We start from the raw sequence: 17,078 nt of genomic DNA on the forward strand, positions 1-17,078 counted from the left end.
AGGATCCCAAGCTCCCCCCAAAAGTTGGTTGAATTATCTAAACTTTAAATATTTAAGCCAACTGGTCAGGACAACAGGTGGGTAAATAGGTCTAGGTAAGGCTAGGTAAGCAAATTATTAATTTGGCCAACTGAAAACAATCTATATGGTGAGATTCAACACAGTACCTTTTAAAATTTTTAAATTATTACTCTTCATAGATGCACCTATACATGCAAGGTCTTTTTTTTTTTTTTTTCTTTTAAAATTTGACAGAGTGAGAAAGAGAGGATAAGCGGGGACGTGGCAGGCACAGGGAGAAGAAGCAGACTCTCTGCTGAGCAGGGAGCCCAATGTGGGTCTAGATCCTAGAACCCTGGGATCATGACCTGAGCCAAAGGCAGACACTCAACCACTGAGCCACCTAGACACCCTAAGACATTTTTTTCTTACACCAACCTGCAGGGCCTCCACATCCTGAAGCCAGTCCCTGGCTCTCTGCACCGAGTCTTTGAGAGCTGCACCATTTGGCAGATATGCAGGGATCTCCTCAATCTCCTTAACTGCCGTAGCAAGGCTGTTCAATGAATGCCGAGGTCTAAAATATGAAATGTAAGAACTATTTAACATTTTATATTGTGGTTCATTTTTTTCTTTTTTCTTTTTTCTTTTTTTTCCCCTGTGGTTCGTTTTTCTTAAGGTTTACAAAAGAAACTAGAAAAGCCATTTCAAAAGAACTTCAGGATAGCAAATAATTTTTTTTCAAGTGTCAGTAACTACTAAATATCCAAATAACGAGTTTCAAATGTCTGCATAAAACTTTAGAGCATCAGAGATAAAGGAAATAACCAATATAAAGCATTAAGTTCTACCTATTCCTGAATTTATGCTGCTATAACCACAAACTTTTCATTTGCAGAAGGTAACTTAAAGATCATTTACTGTGTTGAATTACATACACTGTTAAGATTCATACAGTTTCACTAAGGAAATTTAAATTCTCTAGGGTATCAACATACCAAAAACATAGTATCAAAAAATGTGCTCTCTACTCAAAGACTACTATTTTAGGATTACAGAACAATGTCTGTAACCATGCATTTTTTGGGTACTTTATGTCATCAGTTGGACCAGTGAAGATCTGTCAGACAGAAAGCAAAACTAGGGAGGGCCTGATCTTTCTCTCAGATGGTTTACCTGAGTCTAATCAAATCTAACACAGGTAAGATGTTCCATGTTACTACCCAACAGCAAAAAAGTACATTCCTACTCCTGCAGGCAATTACTGGCACTACCTTCATTTTACCGAACAGTGCCAGCAAGTAAATGTCCTCAACTCAAACATTTCAAGACTCTTTGGGAACTTACTATCTGTGGGTTTCAACAGTTTGCTACTTATTCGTAAAACTTTTTCTTCTCTTGAAGATGGATGGTATCATAGGGGTCCAAAGAAATTTCAAGCAACTCTAGGAATGGCAATTCCCCTTTGAACCATTCATTTCACAATCAGGAAAGGAAGAAAAAAAATTAATATTCCTTTACTCGAGTTCCAAAGCAACTCCAAACATCTCAAATATTTCTACATGTATTCTATACCTGTATCTGCAGCTTCTAAACACTGGTGTGCTCTACTGCTCTAAGATGGGACGTATTACCCAACCTCCCCCAAAAGAAAGAGGTGGGTTTGCTTTTTTACCTGGCTTTGAGAAGACTCTTGGCTTTGTCATCCCAGTGCTCTGACACTGTGAGCAGTTCCTGAAGCCGGGCCATTGCTTTCTCCACTGCTGAATACGGGGCCAGACCCACCCCTAGGTCTATGAGACGTCTCATATCATCTAATGTAAGGGAGCTGGGGTCTAGGCAAGCTTGCTGAACCTCTTCTAGCCAACGGGCCTGCTCCAGACGGATACGCATCTCAGCAAGCTGTGGAAGTTCAACGTCAAATTCAAAGCTGACATCCAGCAAGTCTTGCAGCTCTGCAGCACTGGGCATTTCCTCAGAGAGCAATTTCTGACTGTGCTGTTGGAAATCTTCTACACGATTCAAGAGATCCTAAAAAAAAACACAGGTTGTTGTATCAAAATAGCAATTTTAGTAATTGGATTCTTTCGTACTATCTTCAAATCATATTAAATGGACTCTTCCATCTCATAGGATTTTATCAATAGTATGGGTAAATGAGAGAATATATAAGCCAAATGACAACTGAAAGAACTGACTATAACAGACCTTTTACCTACTGCAAAGAGTGGCAGATGGTTACTTTTAAAAATTTCCAACTTTACCTCTCCTTTGTAGGCCTGTTATAATCTCTTTATACACACACCACAAAACACTCAGCAGGTTATTAAAAACATCTGCAAATAGGGTTCCTGGGTGGCTCAGTTGGTTGAGCAACTGCCTTTAGCTCAGGTCATGATCCCTTGGTCCCACCATCAAGCCCCACAGCCCCAAGATCTAGTACCGCATCTGGCTCCCTTATCAGGAGGAGTCTGCTTTTCTCTCTGACCCTCCCCACCCTCTTGGGCTCGCGCTCTCTCTCAAATACATAAAATCTTAAAAAACAAAAATAAAATCTGCAAATAAATGTACAAATTAACCACCCAAGATGACTTAATCATGTCCGTTGAATTCATTTACAAAACAGAGGATTACCAAAGTACTTCCCCACACATAGCTCTAAGAGTTACCTTTAGCAAAGGTGTTTGACTGAGGACACATGGAAGCGCATACAGCTGTGTCACAAACTGTCGGAGCTCATTCACTGTCAATTGATTTTGGGATTTTCCACCACCAGATCGGTATCTATAAAGACAAAGGCCCAAGAAGCCATGAGCACATGATACATTCATCATTCTCAGATTCAGTGTCACTGGAATACAGGATGGAAGGAAAAACTAGTTACAATAGGTTTCCAAGTTTAGCCACAAGAGTCCAAACTCAAGCAGAAGTATATACCTAGTCTGTCTTTTGCCATTAAGCAGCTGCTGTGCGACAGAGGCACACTTCTCTGCATCCTGTGTGACTAAGCGAAGGTGACGCAAAAGATCATTGTCTGGGAATTTCTTCATTTCAGATTCTTCAATTAAAGCCTTAAAGCTGACAAGACCTAGGAATAAAGAAAAGGTCATTTTTTATCTGTGATTATTCTTTATTACGAGTGATATGAAATATAGGAGGAGAGTTCGTCATTTAATTTTTATTTTTGGGCTAAGGGTGGAGTGTTTTTATTTATTTAAGTTTTATTTATTTATTTATTTATTTACTTAAATTGTTTCCCAGAACTATTACTTTTATATATTTTTTATAAATATACACTGTATTCTTAGCCCCAGGGGTATAGGTCTATAAATTGCCAGGTTTACACACTTCGTAGTACTCACCATAGCACATACCCTACCCAATGTCCATAACCCTCCCCACCCTCTCCCTACCTCCCCCAACCCCCCTCAGTTTGTTTTGTGACATTAAGAGTCTCATGATTTGTCTCCCTCCCGATCCCATCTTGTTTCACTTATTCTTTTCCTACCCCTCGAATCCCCAACATTGCATCTCCACTTCCTCATATCGGGGAGATCATAAATTGTCTTTCTCCGAATGACTTATTTCACTCAGCATAATACCCTCAAGTTCCATCCGTGTCATTGCCAATAGCAAGATTTCATTTCTTTTGATGGCTGCATAGTATTCCATTGTATATATACCACCTCTTCTTTATCCATTCATCTGTTGATGGACATCTAGGTTCTTTCCATACATTGGCTACTGTGGACACTGTTGCTATAAATATTTGGGTGCAAGTGCCCCTTCAGACCACTACGTTTGTATTTTTAGGGTAAATACCCAGTAGTGCAATTGCTAGATCATAAGGTAGTTCTATTTTCAACTTTTTGAGGAACCTCCTTGCTGTTTTCCAGAATGGCTGCACCAGGTTGCATTCCCACCAACAGTGTAGGAGGGTTCCTTTCTCCGCATCCTCACCAGCGTCTGTCATTTCCTGACTTGTTAATTTTAGCCATTCTGACAGGTGTGAGGTGGTATCTCATTGTGGTTTTGATTTGTATTTCCCTGATGCCGAGTGATGTGGAGCACTTTTCATGTGTCTGTTGGCCATCTCGTTGTCTTCTTTGCAGAAATGTCTGTTCATGTCCTCTGCCCATTTCTTGATTGGATTATTTGTTCTTTGGGTGTTCAGTTTGATAAGCTCTTTATAGATTTTGGATACTAGCTTTTTTTATCTGATATGCCGTTTGCAAATATCTTCTCCTATTCTGTCAACTGTATTTTGGTTTTGTTAACTGTTTCCTTTGCTGTGCAAAAGCTTTTAACCTTGATGAAATCCCAATAGTTCATTTTTGCCCTTGCTTCCCTTGTCTTTGGAAATGTTCCTAGGAAGAAGTTGCTGTGGTTGACGTCGAAGAGGTTGGTGCCTGTGTTCTCCTCAAGGATTTGGATGGATTTCTTTCTCACATTGAGGTCCTTCATCCATTTTGAGTCTACTTCCATGTGTGGTGTAAGGAAAGAGTCCAATTTCATTTTTCTGCATGTGGCTGTCCAATTTTGCCAACACCATTTGTTGAAGAGGCTAAGTTTTTCCGTTGGACATTCTTTCCTGTTTTGTTGAAGATTAGTTGAGCACAGAGTTGAGGGTCTATTTCTGGGCTCTCTATTCTGTTCCATTGATCTTTGTGTCTGTTTTTGTGCCAGTACCATACTGTCTTGATGATGACAGCTTTGTAATAGAGCTTGAAGTCCGGAATTGTGATGCCAACAACACTGGCTTTCTTTTTCTTTCTTTCTTTCTTTTTTTTTTTTTTTTAAAGATTTTATTTATTTATTTGACAGAAAGAGGTCACAGGTAGACAGAGAGGCAGGCAGAGAGAAAGAGGGAAGCAAGCTTCCTGCTGAGCAGAGAGCCCGATGGGGGACTCGATCCCAGGACCCCGAGATCATGACCTGAGCCGAAGGCAGCGGCTTAACCCACTGAGCCACCCAGGTGCCCCTGGCTTTCTTTTTCAATATTCCTTTGGCTATTTGAGGTCTTTTCTGGTTCCATATAAATTTTAGGATTATTTGTTCCATTTCTTTGAAAAAAATGGATGGTACTTTGATAGGGATTGCATTAAATGTGTAGTTTGCTTTACGTAGCACAAACATTTCACAATATTTGTTCTTCGAATCCATGAGCATGGAACATTTTTCCATTTCTTTGTCTTCCTCAATTTTGTTCATGAGTACTTTATAGTTTTCTGAGTATAGATTCTTTGCCTCTTTGGTTAGGTTTATTCCTAGGTATCTTACGGTTTTGGGTGCAATTGTAAATGGGATGGATTCCTTAATTTCTCTTTCTCCTGTCTTGTTGTTGGGTGTAAAGAAATGCAACTGATTTCTGTGTACTGATTTTATATCCTGACACTTTACTGAATTCCTGTACAAGTTCTAGCAGATATGGAGTGGAGTCTTTTGGGTTTTCCACATGTAGTACCTTATCATCTGAAAAGAGTGATAGTTTGACTCCTTCTTTGCCAATCTAGATGCCTTTAATTTTTGTTGTCGGACTGCTGAGGCTAGGACTTCTAGTACTATGTTGAATAGCAGTGGTGAAAATGGACATCCCTGCTGTGTTTTTGACCTTTGCAGAAAAGCTCTCAGCTTTTCTCGAGTGAGAATGGTATTTGCGGTGGGTTTTTCATAGATGGCTTTGATAATATTGAGGTATGTGCCCTCTATCCCTAAACTTTGAAGAGTTTTGATCAGGAAGGGATGCTGTACTTTGTCAAAAGCTTTTTCAGCATCTACTGAGGGTATCATATGGTTTTTGTTCTTTCGTTTATTAATGTATTGTATCACATTGATTGATTTGCAGATGTAGAACCAACCCTGCAGCCCTGGAATAAATCCCATTTGGTCGTGGTGAATAATCCTTTTAATGTACTGTTGGATCCTATTGGCCAGTATTTTGGTGAGAATTTTCGCATCTGTGTTCATCAAGGATATTGGTCTGTAATTCTTTTTGATGGGATCCTTGTCTGGTTTTGGGATCAAGGTGATGGTGGCCTCATAAAATGAGTTTGGAAGTTTCTCTTCCATTTCTATTTTTTTGAACAGTTTCAGGAGAATGGGAATTAATTCTTCTTTAAATGTTTGCTAGAATTCCCCTGGGAAGCCGTCTGGCCCTGGGCTTTTGTTTGGAGATTTTTTTTTTTTAAAAGATTTTATTTATTTATTTGTCAGAGAGAGAGAGAGCGAGAGCGAGCATAGGCAGACAGAGTGGAAGGCAGAGTCAGAGGGAGAAGCAGGCTCCCTGCGAAGCAAGGAGCCCGATGTGGGACTCGATCCCAGGACGCTGGGATCATGACCTGAGCTGAAGGCAGCTGCTTAACCAACTGAGCCAACTAGGTGTCCCTGTTTGGAGATTTTTGATGACTGTTTCAATCTCCTTACTGGTTACGGGTCTGTTTAGGTTTTCTATTTCTTCCTGGTTCAACTGTGGTAGTTTATATGTCTCTAGGAATGCATCCATTTCTTCCAGATTGTCAAATTTGTTGGCGTAGAGTTGCTCGCAGTACGTTCTTATAATTGTATTTCTTTGGTGTTGGTTGTGATCTCTCCACTTTCATTCATGATTTTATTTTTTTGGGTCCTTTCTCTTTTCTTTTTGAGAAGTCTGGCCAGGGGTTTATCAATCTTATTCTTTCAAAGAACCAGCTTCTAGTTTCGTTGATTTGTTCTATTGTTTTGGTTTCTATTTCACTGATTTCTGCTCTGATCTTTATGATTTCTCCTCTGCTGGGTTTAGGGTTTCTTTCTTGTTCTTTCTCCAGCTCCTTTAGGTGTAGGGTTAGGTTGTGTATTTGAGACCTTTCTTGTTTCTTAAGAAAGGCTTGTATTGCTATATATTTTCCTCTCAGGACCGCCTTTGCTCTGTCCCACAGATTTTGAACTGTTGTGTTTTATCATTTGTTTCCATGAATTTTTTCTATTCTTCTTTAATTTCCTGGCTGACCCATTCATTCTTTAGAAGGATCCTGTTTAGTCTCCATGTATTTGGGTTCTTTTCAAATTTCCTCTTGTGATTGAGTTCTAGCTTCACAGCATAGTGGTCTGAAAATATGCAGGGAATGATCCCAATCTTTTGAAACCAGTTGAGACCTGATTTAGGACCCAGGATGTGATCTATTCTGGAGAATGTTCCATGTGCACTAGAATAGTGTGTATTCTGTTTCTTTGGGATGGAATGTTCTGAATATATCTGTGATGTCCATCTGGTCCAGTGTGTCATTTAAGGCCTTTATTTCCTTGTTGATCTTTTGCTTGGATGATCTGTCCATTTCAATGAGGGGAGTGTTAAAGACCCCTACTATTATTGTATTATTGTCAATGTGTTTCTTTGATTTTGTTATTAATTGGTTTATATAGTTGGCTGCTCCCATGTTAGGGGCATAGATATTTAAAATTGTTAGATCTTGTTGGACAGATCGTTTGAGTATGATATAGTGTCCTTCCTCATCTCTTATTATATAGTCTTTGGCGTAAAATCTAATTGATCTGATATAAGGATTGTCACCCCAGCTTTCTTTTGATGTCCATTAGCATGGTAAATTGTTTTCCACCCCCTCACTTTAAATATGGAGGGGTCTTCGGGTCTAAAATGAGTTCTTGTAGGCAGCACATTGATGGGTTTTGTTTTTTTTATCCATTCTGATACCCTGTGTCTTTTGATTGGAGCATTTAGCCCATTTACATTCAGGTTAACTATTGAGAGATATAAATTTAGTACCATTGTATTGCCTGTAAGGTGACTGTTACTGTATATTGTCTCGTTCCTTTCTGATCTACTACTTTTAGGGTCTCTCTTTGCATAGAGGACCCTTTCAATATTTCCTGTAGAGTGTAGAGCTGGTTTGGTGTTTGCAAATTCTTTCAGTTTTTGTTTGTCCTGGAAGCTTTTTTATCTCCCCTTCTATTTTCAATGATAGCCTCGCTGGATATTGTATTCCTGGCTGCATGTTTTTCTCATTTAGTGCACTGAATATATCATGCCAGTCCTTTCTGGCCTGCCAGGTCTCTGTGGGTACGTTTGCTGCCAATCTAATACTTTCACCATTGTATATTACAGACTTCTTGTCCCGGGCTGCTTTCAGGATTTTCTCTTTGTCGCTAAGACTTATTAATTTTACTATTAGATGACAGGGTGTGTACCTATTCTTACTGATTTTGAGGGGGGTTCTTTGCCCCTTCTAGATTTTGATGCTTGTTCCCTTTGCCATAGTAGGCAAATTCTCTATAATAATTCTCTCCAATATAACTTCTGCTCCCCTCTCTTCTTCTTCTGGAATCCCAATTATTCTAATGTTGTTTCATCTTATGGTACCACTTCTCTCTCGAATTCTCCCCTTGTGGTCCAGTAGTTGTCTCTCTTTTGCTCAGCTTCTTTAATCTCTGTCATTTGGTCTTCTGTATCACGAATTCTTTCTTCTGCCTCATTTATCTTAGTAGTAAGAGCCTCCATTTTTTATTGTACCTCATTAGTAGCTTTTTTGTTTCAACTTGGTTAGATTTTAGTTATTTCTCCAGAAAGGGCTTTTATTTCTCCAGACAGGATTTCTCCAATATCTTCCATGCCTTTTTTGAGCCTGGCTAGAATCTTGAGAATCGTCATCCTGAACTCTAGATCTGACATATTACCAATGCCCATATTGATTAGGTCCCTAGCCTTCAGTACTGCCTCTTGTTCTTTTTTTTGTGGGGAGTTTTTCTGCCTTGTCATTTTGTTCAGATAAGAATATATATGAAGGAGCAAATAAAATACTAAAAGGGTGGCAAAGACCCCAGGAAAATGTGCTTTAACCAAATCAGAAGAGACCCCAAATTGTGGGGGAGAGAAAGGAGGTAAAAAGAAGTTCAGGAAAAAAAAAATTTTTAAAAAAGAAAACAAATAAAGAAAAATTAGACTGGTGACTAGAACAGCGTCACCCACTTAATTCTGGGAGTATTTTAGTCTCTTAGAAGAAACTACCTCCCAAAATTCTAAAGAATGAAAACCACATATAAGGATAAATACAATGAAGCAATGGAATATAACTATAAAGATAAAAAAAATTTTTTTTTAATTTCTAAAAAAAAGGAGTTGATAAGGTAAGTTGGTTGGGAGAATAAAGAAAAAGGAAGTGGAGAGAATTTGCTCGGGATGGAGACTAGAACAAGCCTGGTGCTAGATTTAGGGTGTATTTTGATCTATTAGAAGAAGTTGTACCCCAAATTTTTTAGAAGAAAAAATGCTATGTGTATACAAAAAATAAAGTTAGATACAATGAAGGATAAAATATGACTATAATAATGAAGGTTTAAGAAAGTTTTTTTTAATGAAAAGTATTGTTAAGATAAACTAGTTAAAAAACGTTAAAAGAGGAAAGGACAAAAATTTAAAAAAATTTATCAGAAGAGAAAAAAAATTAAAAAATTTAATTAACTTTGCAAGACTAAAGATTCATGGGAAGAAAGCCATGAATTCCATGCTTTGCTTTCTCCTCCTCTGGAATTCCGTTGTTCTCCTTGGTAAGTGAACTTGGTCTTGGCTGGATATCTTGTTGATCTTCTAGGGGAGGGGCCTGTTGTAGTGATTCTCAAATGTCTTTGCCCTAGGTGTAATTGCACCGCCCTTACCAGGGGCCGGACTAAGTAATCTGCTGGGGTTTGCTTTCAGGAGCTTTTGTTCCCTGAGCGCTTTCCGCAGAGTTGCTTTCCGCAGAGTTCCGGAGGGCGGGAATGAAAATGGTACCTCCCAATCTCCGGCTCAGAGGAGCCGAGAGCTTAGGGCCCCACTCCTCAGTGTGCCATCAGAGAAAAGCGCTCCATCACTCCCGTCTCCCTGGCTGCCGGACACACTCTGAGCTCACCCAGCCTGTGACCAAGTGTCTCTGTCTCTGGCACGCAGCTCCACCTGGAGTCACGGAACCCCGCGGATTCCTGAGCTCCTTGGGGGGGGGGGGTCTCCCTGATCTTGTGGGGTCCCCACTCACAGAGCAGTGGCCTGTGCCACGGATTACGGTTCAGATAACACAGAGCTGAGAGCTCACTCCTTGGCTCTGTCGGTAGCCAGCTTCCCTGCAGTAATACCTGCAAGCTCTGCGACACTCAGACACCCCAGATCCTTCTGTGACCGCTTGGGACCTGGGGCCATGTTGTCTCCACATGGGCTTCACCCCGGTTTAACCTCTGGAGCTATGTCCCTCAGTGAAGCCAACTTTTAAAAGTCCTGATTTTGAGGCGCCTGGGTGGCTCAGTGGTTAAGCCGCAGCCTTTGGCTCGGGTCATGATCCCAGGGTCCTGGGATCTAGCCCCGCATCGGGCTCTCTGCTCAGCAGGAAGCCTGCTTCCTCCTCTCTCTCTCTGCCTGCCTCTCTGCCTACTTACGATCTCTATCTGTCAAATAAATAAATAAAATCTTAAAAAAAAAAAAAAAGTCCTGATTTTGTGCTCCATTGCTCCGCCCCTTGCCGAGAATGGGCCCCTACCCCTGCGGTCTATCTTCCCGTTGCTTTAGATTCACTTCTCTGCAGGTCCTACCTTTGAAAGTGGTTGATTTTCTATTTCTAGAATTGTTGCTCTTCTTCTCTTTGATCTCCTGTTGGATTTGTAGGTGTCTGCAATGGACTGATAAGCTATATGGTTGATCTCCTGCTACCTGATGTCATCTCAGCCAGCTACTTCACCATCTTGACTCCTCCCCCACCAAAGACCTATTTATTTATTTTTAAGTAATTTCTGTACCCAATGTGGGAATCGAACTCATGACCCTAAGATCAAGAGCTGCATGGTCTTCTAACTGAGACAGCCAGGAGGAGTCTGTTTAGAGTTGGCTCTTCAATGTGCAAATATATCAGAGATGGAAGACAATGGACTTGTCAAAACAAGGCAAATGTAGATTTCCCATTGTTGCATGACCAGTCCTTTCTCCTACACTCTGTGATGGGAAAGTCATGACTTTCAAGGTAATAAGAGACAGAAACTGTGACTTTGATTAGCACTGAAAAATGATAAACCAGAAACTCCTAATTTAATATAACACACTTCTGGACACCTGGTGGCTCAATTGGTTAAGCAACTGCCTTCGGGTTGGGTCATGATTCCAGCGTCTTGGGATAGAGTCCCATATCCGGCTCCTTGCTTGGTGGGGAAGCCTGTTTCTCCCTCTGCCTCTGCCTGCCATTCTGCCTGCCTGTGCTCACAAATAAATAAAATCTTTAAAAATATATATATAACACACTTCCTTTGTCTTCAGCTCTAGTTTTTAAAAATGTTTTCCTAGGGTTCCATATAAAATGTGAGATATTTTTGTTTCTGAGACAAGAGGTATAAAAGGTTATTCTGTTTCCTAATAATACAATCATTGTTAAAAACATGATCTTATACATTATTTCATCTATCAAGATTTTCCTCTGCCAAATCTTGTGTCTTAAAACTTTGTATGCTTACACTCCATAAACCTGGCTAAAAAGGGGAACTTCAGGGGCATCTGGGTGGCTCAGCGTGTTAAAGCATCTGCATTCCGCTCAGGTCATGATCTCAGGGTCCTGGGATCGAGCCCTACATCAGGCTCTCTGTTCAGCAGGGAATCTGCATCCCCCTCTCTCTCTGCCTGCCTCTCTGCCTACTTGTGATCTCTCTCTCTGTCAAATAAATAAAAATCATTAAAAAAATAAAATAAATAAATAAAAAGGGGAACTGCACAAGGAAAAAGTCAGGTTGTTTCAAGTAATCTGTTGATAACTACATTGGCTACATTAGAATCAGTCCCATTTTGTCAATCACCAAGACACACTTTGTATACCACGTACTTTTCTTTTTGTTAATCTTTGCCTCCAAAGCTTCATTCACATTCAGGGCCCATTCATTGTAAGATTCTGCTCGAAGCTTCAGTGCATTCATCATGGGGTAGAGATCATCCAGAGTGTATCTGTACCTGGACACAAAATAGCAGACTTAGTTTTGACATATTTGGGTTTGGAGAAAATCATACATTTTATGTTCAGTATTTCAATCCTAGAACAGAAAGATCACTTTCATAAGGATTTAGGATTTTCCACAGAAAAATGCCATTCTTCCTACTCACCTCAGTTTATATTTGTAAGGAGAACAGGAACACAATTCTTTTACATGATGCAGGCAAACAAGCAGGCCAGGCTTACAAGAACAGGAGATGGCAGACATGAAGCATGTGGTTTTACATTTTATACACTGACGCTCATCATCTGGCAACAGCTCGAAATCCATTCTTTCTGAATCAATTACTCCCTAGAATAAAGTGTACTTTAGAGATCTCCAAAGGAATATATAATCCACCAGCCCCCAAGACAAACACGCAATAGGTGAATTTTAAAAATTTTTTAAAAAAGGGAGTAGGGGGAGCCTCACCAAAATAGGAGTGCATGATTAAAAATGTGTGGAATACAAAGTAACAACGACCTAGCAAATATGGGCAAGGTAAACTACCTCACTTATTTGGGAAGAATGTCTTTCTGGACAAGATAGGTCCTTATGTTTGGCCACTTTTAAAAAAGATTTTATTTATTTATTTATTTGACAGACAGAGATCACAAGTAGGCAGAGAAGCAGGCAAAGAGAGAGGAGGAAGCAGGCTCCCTGCTGAGCAGAGAGCCCGATGTGGGGCTCGATCCCAGGACCCTGAGATCATGACCTGAGCTGAAAGCAGAGGCTTTAACCCACTGTGCCACCCAGGCGCCCCTATGTTTGGCCATTTTGATCAGAGTAAGAAAACAGTTATTAATAGGACTATAGACTATTGAGATTTGCTCTTTATTCTACTCTAAGCTGGCTCTATCCACAGTTTGGGTATAGATGATAAGAGCAAAAGAAATGTTTATGTTTTGTACTTCAGAGGAATTATTATATATACAGAACATCAGAGTAATACTGCTAGAGAATCCATAAAAAGAACAAATGTAAATAAGAGGAAGAAGAAAAGACTATCATGAATCAATGACTAATTAGAAGATGCTGAGTAGTCAATTAGCTTTCATAGGTAAAGTTACCTAAAGGGATAGTATTTATCTAAAATTTTAGAAATATGTACAAGACACTAAAGTCATAATAAATCATTTCCTAACTGAAACAGTATCAAGTAAAATGAGGTCTTAAACCAATAAATTTTAACTGCAGTTTGTACCACCTAGAGAGTCCTCCCTACGATATACCTTTTGTCACTGAAAGATCAAGCTTTGACCACTTTTTCTTCCTATCAGAACCTGCATCCAAATCCAACCATGAGCATGCCAGAATCCGATTAAGTCAATTTATAAACCATCAAGCTCCTTTGTTTTACTGTTTTATTCTATATTTTAACCTTTTGATCCCTTCATACTGATTACATGGACCAACAAAAACAGAGGAGAGTAAAGAAACCGCTAATGAGTGAATTTCAGTTTTAATTGGAACTGATCAGGGATACCTGGGTGGCTCAGCTGGTTAAGCCCCTGCCTTTGGCTCAGGTCATGATTCCAGGTTCTGGGATTGAATCCGGCATTGGGCTTTCTGCTCAGCAAGGAGCCTGCTTCTCCCTCTCCCTCTACCTGCTGCTCCTTCCATTTGGGCTCTCTCTCTCTCTATCTCTCTCTCTCTGACAAATAAATAAAATCTAAAAAATAAAAATAAAAAAATTAACTGGAACTAACTAAAAAGGACTACAAGATTAAAAAAATGGTTGCAATTTTTATTTAAAATGAGCTTAAGGACCAACTTTATGGATCTTAGTTAAGAACGAATGATATACAGTTCACCCAATTTTAACTTGTCAATTTCTACATCTGGAAAAGCTTGTAAGTTCTCAAAGTTCCTCAAATGAGTTACCATTTTTGATGTAAGACATTAGTAAGGCACTTAAACCCTCTGGGTATTGTTTCTGTAACCTATAAAGTATCAGAGGAAGGTGAATAAACTTGCTGTTGGTCCATAACAGGCTTCAGAGAGCCAACATTCAAGGATTCTATCTGAAAAGTCATATTTAAAAAAATATATATATATCAGTGTGACTCTATTTGTAGATTCCAAAACAATCTATTAAAAAAAGCCAATAGAACTATTGAGTTTAGAAAGGTTGCAGAACATAGAAAGTCAATATACAAGTCAATTACATTTATAAATGCTACCAATAAACTGTCTGAAATAAAAAAAGTTTTAAGGCATCATTTATAATAGTACCAAAAAACATAATGTACGTGATTTTTTTTTTTAAGATTTATTTATTTGACAGAGGAAGAGAGCTCAAGCAGGCAGAGCAGCAGAGGGAGAGGGAGAAGGAGAAGCAGGGCTCCCCAAAGAGCAGGGAGTCCAATTCAGGGCCTGATCCCAGGATGCTGGGATCATAACCTGAGCTGAAGGCAGTCACTTAACCAACTGAGCCACCCAGAAGCCCAAGTACATGATTTTTAAACCCAAGAAAATATGTGAAAGATATGTGTTGCAATCTGCAAAATAAGAAAGAACTCAAGATTTAAATAAATGGTGGATCTACTATATCCATGAATTGGAAGACTCAACACTGTTAAAGATATCAATTCTCCCAACTATATTCATGGATTTAATGGAGTCCTAATGAAACTGTCACAGGATTTTTGGTAGAAATCAATAAGCCAATTCTCAAATACATATGGAAAGCAAAGGAACTAAAATAGCCAAACCAGTTTTTAAAATGAACAAAGCTGGAGGACTCACACTATCTAATTTCAAGACTCATTACAAAGTTACAGTAATCAAGACCATATGGTAATAGCAAGAGAATAAATGCATAGGTTAAGACAATGAAACAGTCTAGCAATAGACCCACATACAAACTGATTTCAAAACAAAGATGCCAGGGCATTTCAACAGAAAAGGAAAGGTATTTGCAAGAAATGGTGCTGAAATGATGAGAAATCCATATGTAAAAAAGGGTAATTTCAACCTACACATTGTACCATAAATAAAAATTACTTGAGATGGATTAGAGATTTACTTGTAAAACCTAAAACTAAAAATTCTAGATGACTAACAGGAAAAGGCCTTTGTGACTTTGGGTGAGGTAAGATTCCTTAAAGACAAAAAAAGATAAAGGGTGGCTTAGTTGGTCAAGCATTTGACTCTTTTTTTTTTTTTTTTTTAAAGATTTTATTTCTTTAACAGATAGAGATCACAAGTAGGCAGAGAGGCAGGCAGAGAGAGAGGAAGGGAAGCAGGCCCCTGCTGAGCAAAGAGCCTGATGCGGAACTCGATCCCAGGACCCGGAGATCATGACCTGAGCAGAAGGCAGCGGCTTAACCCACTGAGCCACCCAGGTGCCCAAGCATTTGACTCTTGATTTCAGCTCTGGTCAGCTCAGGTTGTGATCTCAGGGTGGTGAGATTGAGGCCCACCTCAGTGGGGAATCTGCTTTAGATTCTCTCCCTTTCCCTCTGCCCTACCCACCCTTCCCAAAAGATCCATAAAAGAAACAACTGCTTAACTGAACTTCATCAAAATAATAAACTTCTGCTTTAGAAAGTGCTCTGAGAATGAAAAGTTAAGCCACTGACTGGAAAAAATATTTGCAGAACACTTATCTGATAAAGGACTGGTATATAGGATGAATGGACATCTCACAACAATCCAATAAAAAAAGGGGTGGGGGGAAAATATCTGAACAGTTAACCAAGGAGATAATATACAAAGAATAAATACGTTTATACACGATAGGATGTTCAGTAAATCAATGGCCATTAGAGAAAATTAAAACCACAATGAGATATTAATACACATCTATCAGAATGGGTCTTAGAGGAAAGTAGCCAAAGAAAAGACTTCTTAAAATGGTATTAACATGTAAGAATTTTACTAAGTTATACCCAGAGCCATACAATTGGGATTCCAGAAACCTTACCAATTTACGGACAGTTTCTCTTAAAGCCTTCTCATCCTCAATCATAATGGCCATGTCTTTCTGAACAGTTGAAGCGACCACGACATCTAGTACATCAGCCTTGGAAGCCATCTTGCAAATCATCTCATCATGGGAAAATACACAATAGCGGTGAAGCAAGCGGTAATGCTCCACACACTGTCGGCCTAATGGCAGCTGTGTCAAAAGACAGAGGATAATATGTGACATTCATCTTTTTCCTTCCTATTCACAAAGACTTCTGACCATTATCAAATTACCAAAGATCATATTCCAGGTCATAATACATACATCAATCCTACAGCCAGACTCTAAGAGGCCTTGGGCCTTTCTTAATCTTTGCATCTCAAAGATCAGGCATATTAGATACCTTAATTAAAAAGCAGTTTGAAAAAGCCAACATACGGTGGTACCTGGCCAGCTCGGTCAAAAGAGCATGCAACTCTTCATGGTGGGGTCGTGAGTTCCAGCCCCATGTTGGATACAGAGATTAATTAAAGACACTTTTAAAAAAGCCCAACGTATTAACAATGTAGTTAATGTCCAGAACAATGTATAATGTAAATGGACATGTGAATTTACACATTCCCTGAAACAACTATGCCGAAGTGGTGTGGTTAAACCTACTTCAGGGAAAATGATGCTCCAAACTACAAAATGGAAAATAATTTTAGATATAGGTAGTACTATTACTCAGTAAAGCACCGAAACAAGGCTGTTTATTAGATTTAACATCACATACTTTAAACGAGATCTTTTTACGTAAATGAAAAGTATTAATACTAATATAAAAATTCTACTTTAAACTGAAAGCAAGTGCATCATTAAAAAAAGTTGTGTTGTAGACGATCTAAGATAGCGTTGTATAGTCTTAAGACAGAACTCTTTGTTAGGAGTTTGCATTGAGACTGAATTTTGCCCCCAGTGTAAATCAACACTTATTTATTCATCAAGCCTCACTTTTACAGAAGAAAAACTTATCAGCTGAACTGAGCAGTGTGTTGAGTTAGTAAAGGCTTGGTTTACAGTGTGGTGCCAAGTGCTTTATCCCACTGTGGATGGTAAATAATTTGTAAGACCAGCCATTTGAGGAGCAACAGGTTTAAGCAACCACACCTGAAAGCTTCTTAAGTATTATATGCCATTTCTGCAAGAAAACAATACATTT

At 39.2% G+C, this 17,078-nt stretch overlaps 1 protein-coding gene across 5 annotated transcripts in view; it reads right to left on the reverse strand.

Moving 5' to 3' along the window:
- KDM5B (lysine demethylase 5B) overlaps positions 1 to 17,078 on the reverse strand; it is a 92,239-nt gene that overhangs the window by 16,367 nt on the left and 58,794 nt on the right. For all 5 annotated transcript variants that reach the window (XM_059413123.1, XM_059413120.1, XM_059413119.1 and 2 more), the window contains 7 exons: positions 15,893 to 16,087; positions 12,095 to 12,276; positions 11,820 to 11,944; positions 2,938 to 3,088; positions 2,670 to 2,784; positions 1,676 to 2,031; positions 439 to 577 (listed from right to left, as the gene is read on the reverse strand). In XM_059413123.1, the coding sequence (XP_059269106.1) occupies positions 439 to 577; positions 1,676 to 2,031; positions 2,670 to 2,784; positions 2,938 to 3,088; positions 11,820 to 11,944; positions 12,095 to 12,276; positions 15,893 to 16,087 (1,263 nt within the window). The remainder of the gene's footprint in view (positions 1 to 438; positions 578 to 1,675; positions 2,032 to 2,669; positions 2,785 to 2,937; positions 3,089 to 11,819; positions 11,945 to 12,094; positions 12,277 to 15,892; positions 16,088 to 17,078) is intronic.

The sequence above is a fragment of the Mustela nigripes genome, chromosome 10 (genome assembly GCF_022355385.1).
Source record: "Mustela nigripes isolate SB6536 chromosome 10, MUSNIG.SB6536, whole genome shotgun sequence".
Taxonomy (NCBI): domain Eukaryota; kingdom Metazoa; phylum Chordata; class Mammalia; order Carnivora; family Mustelidae; genus Mustela; species Mustela nigripes.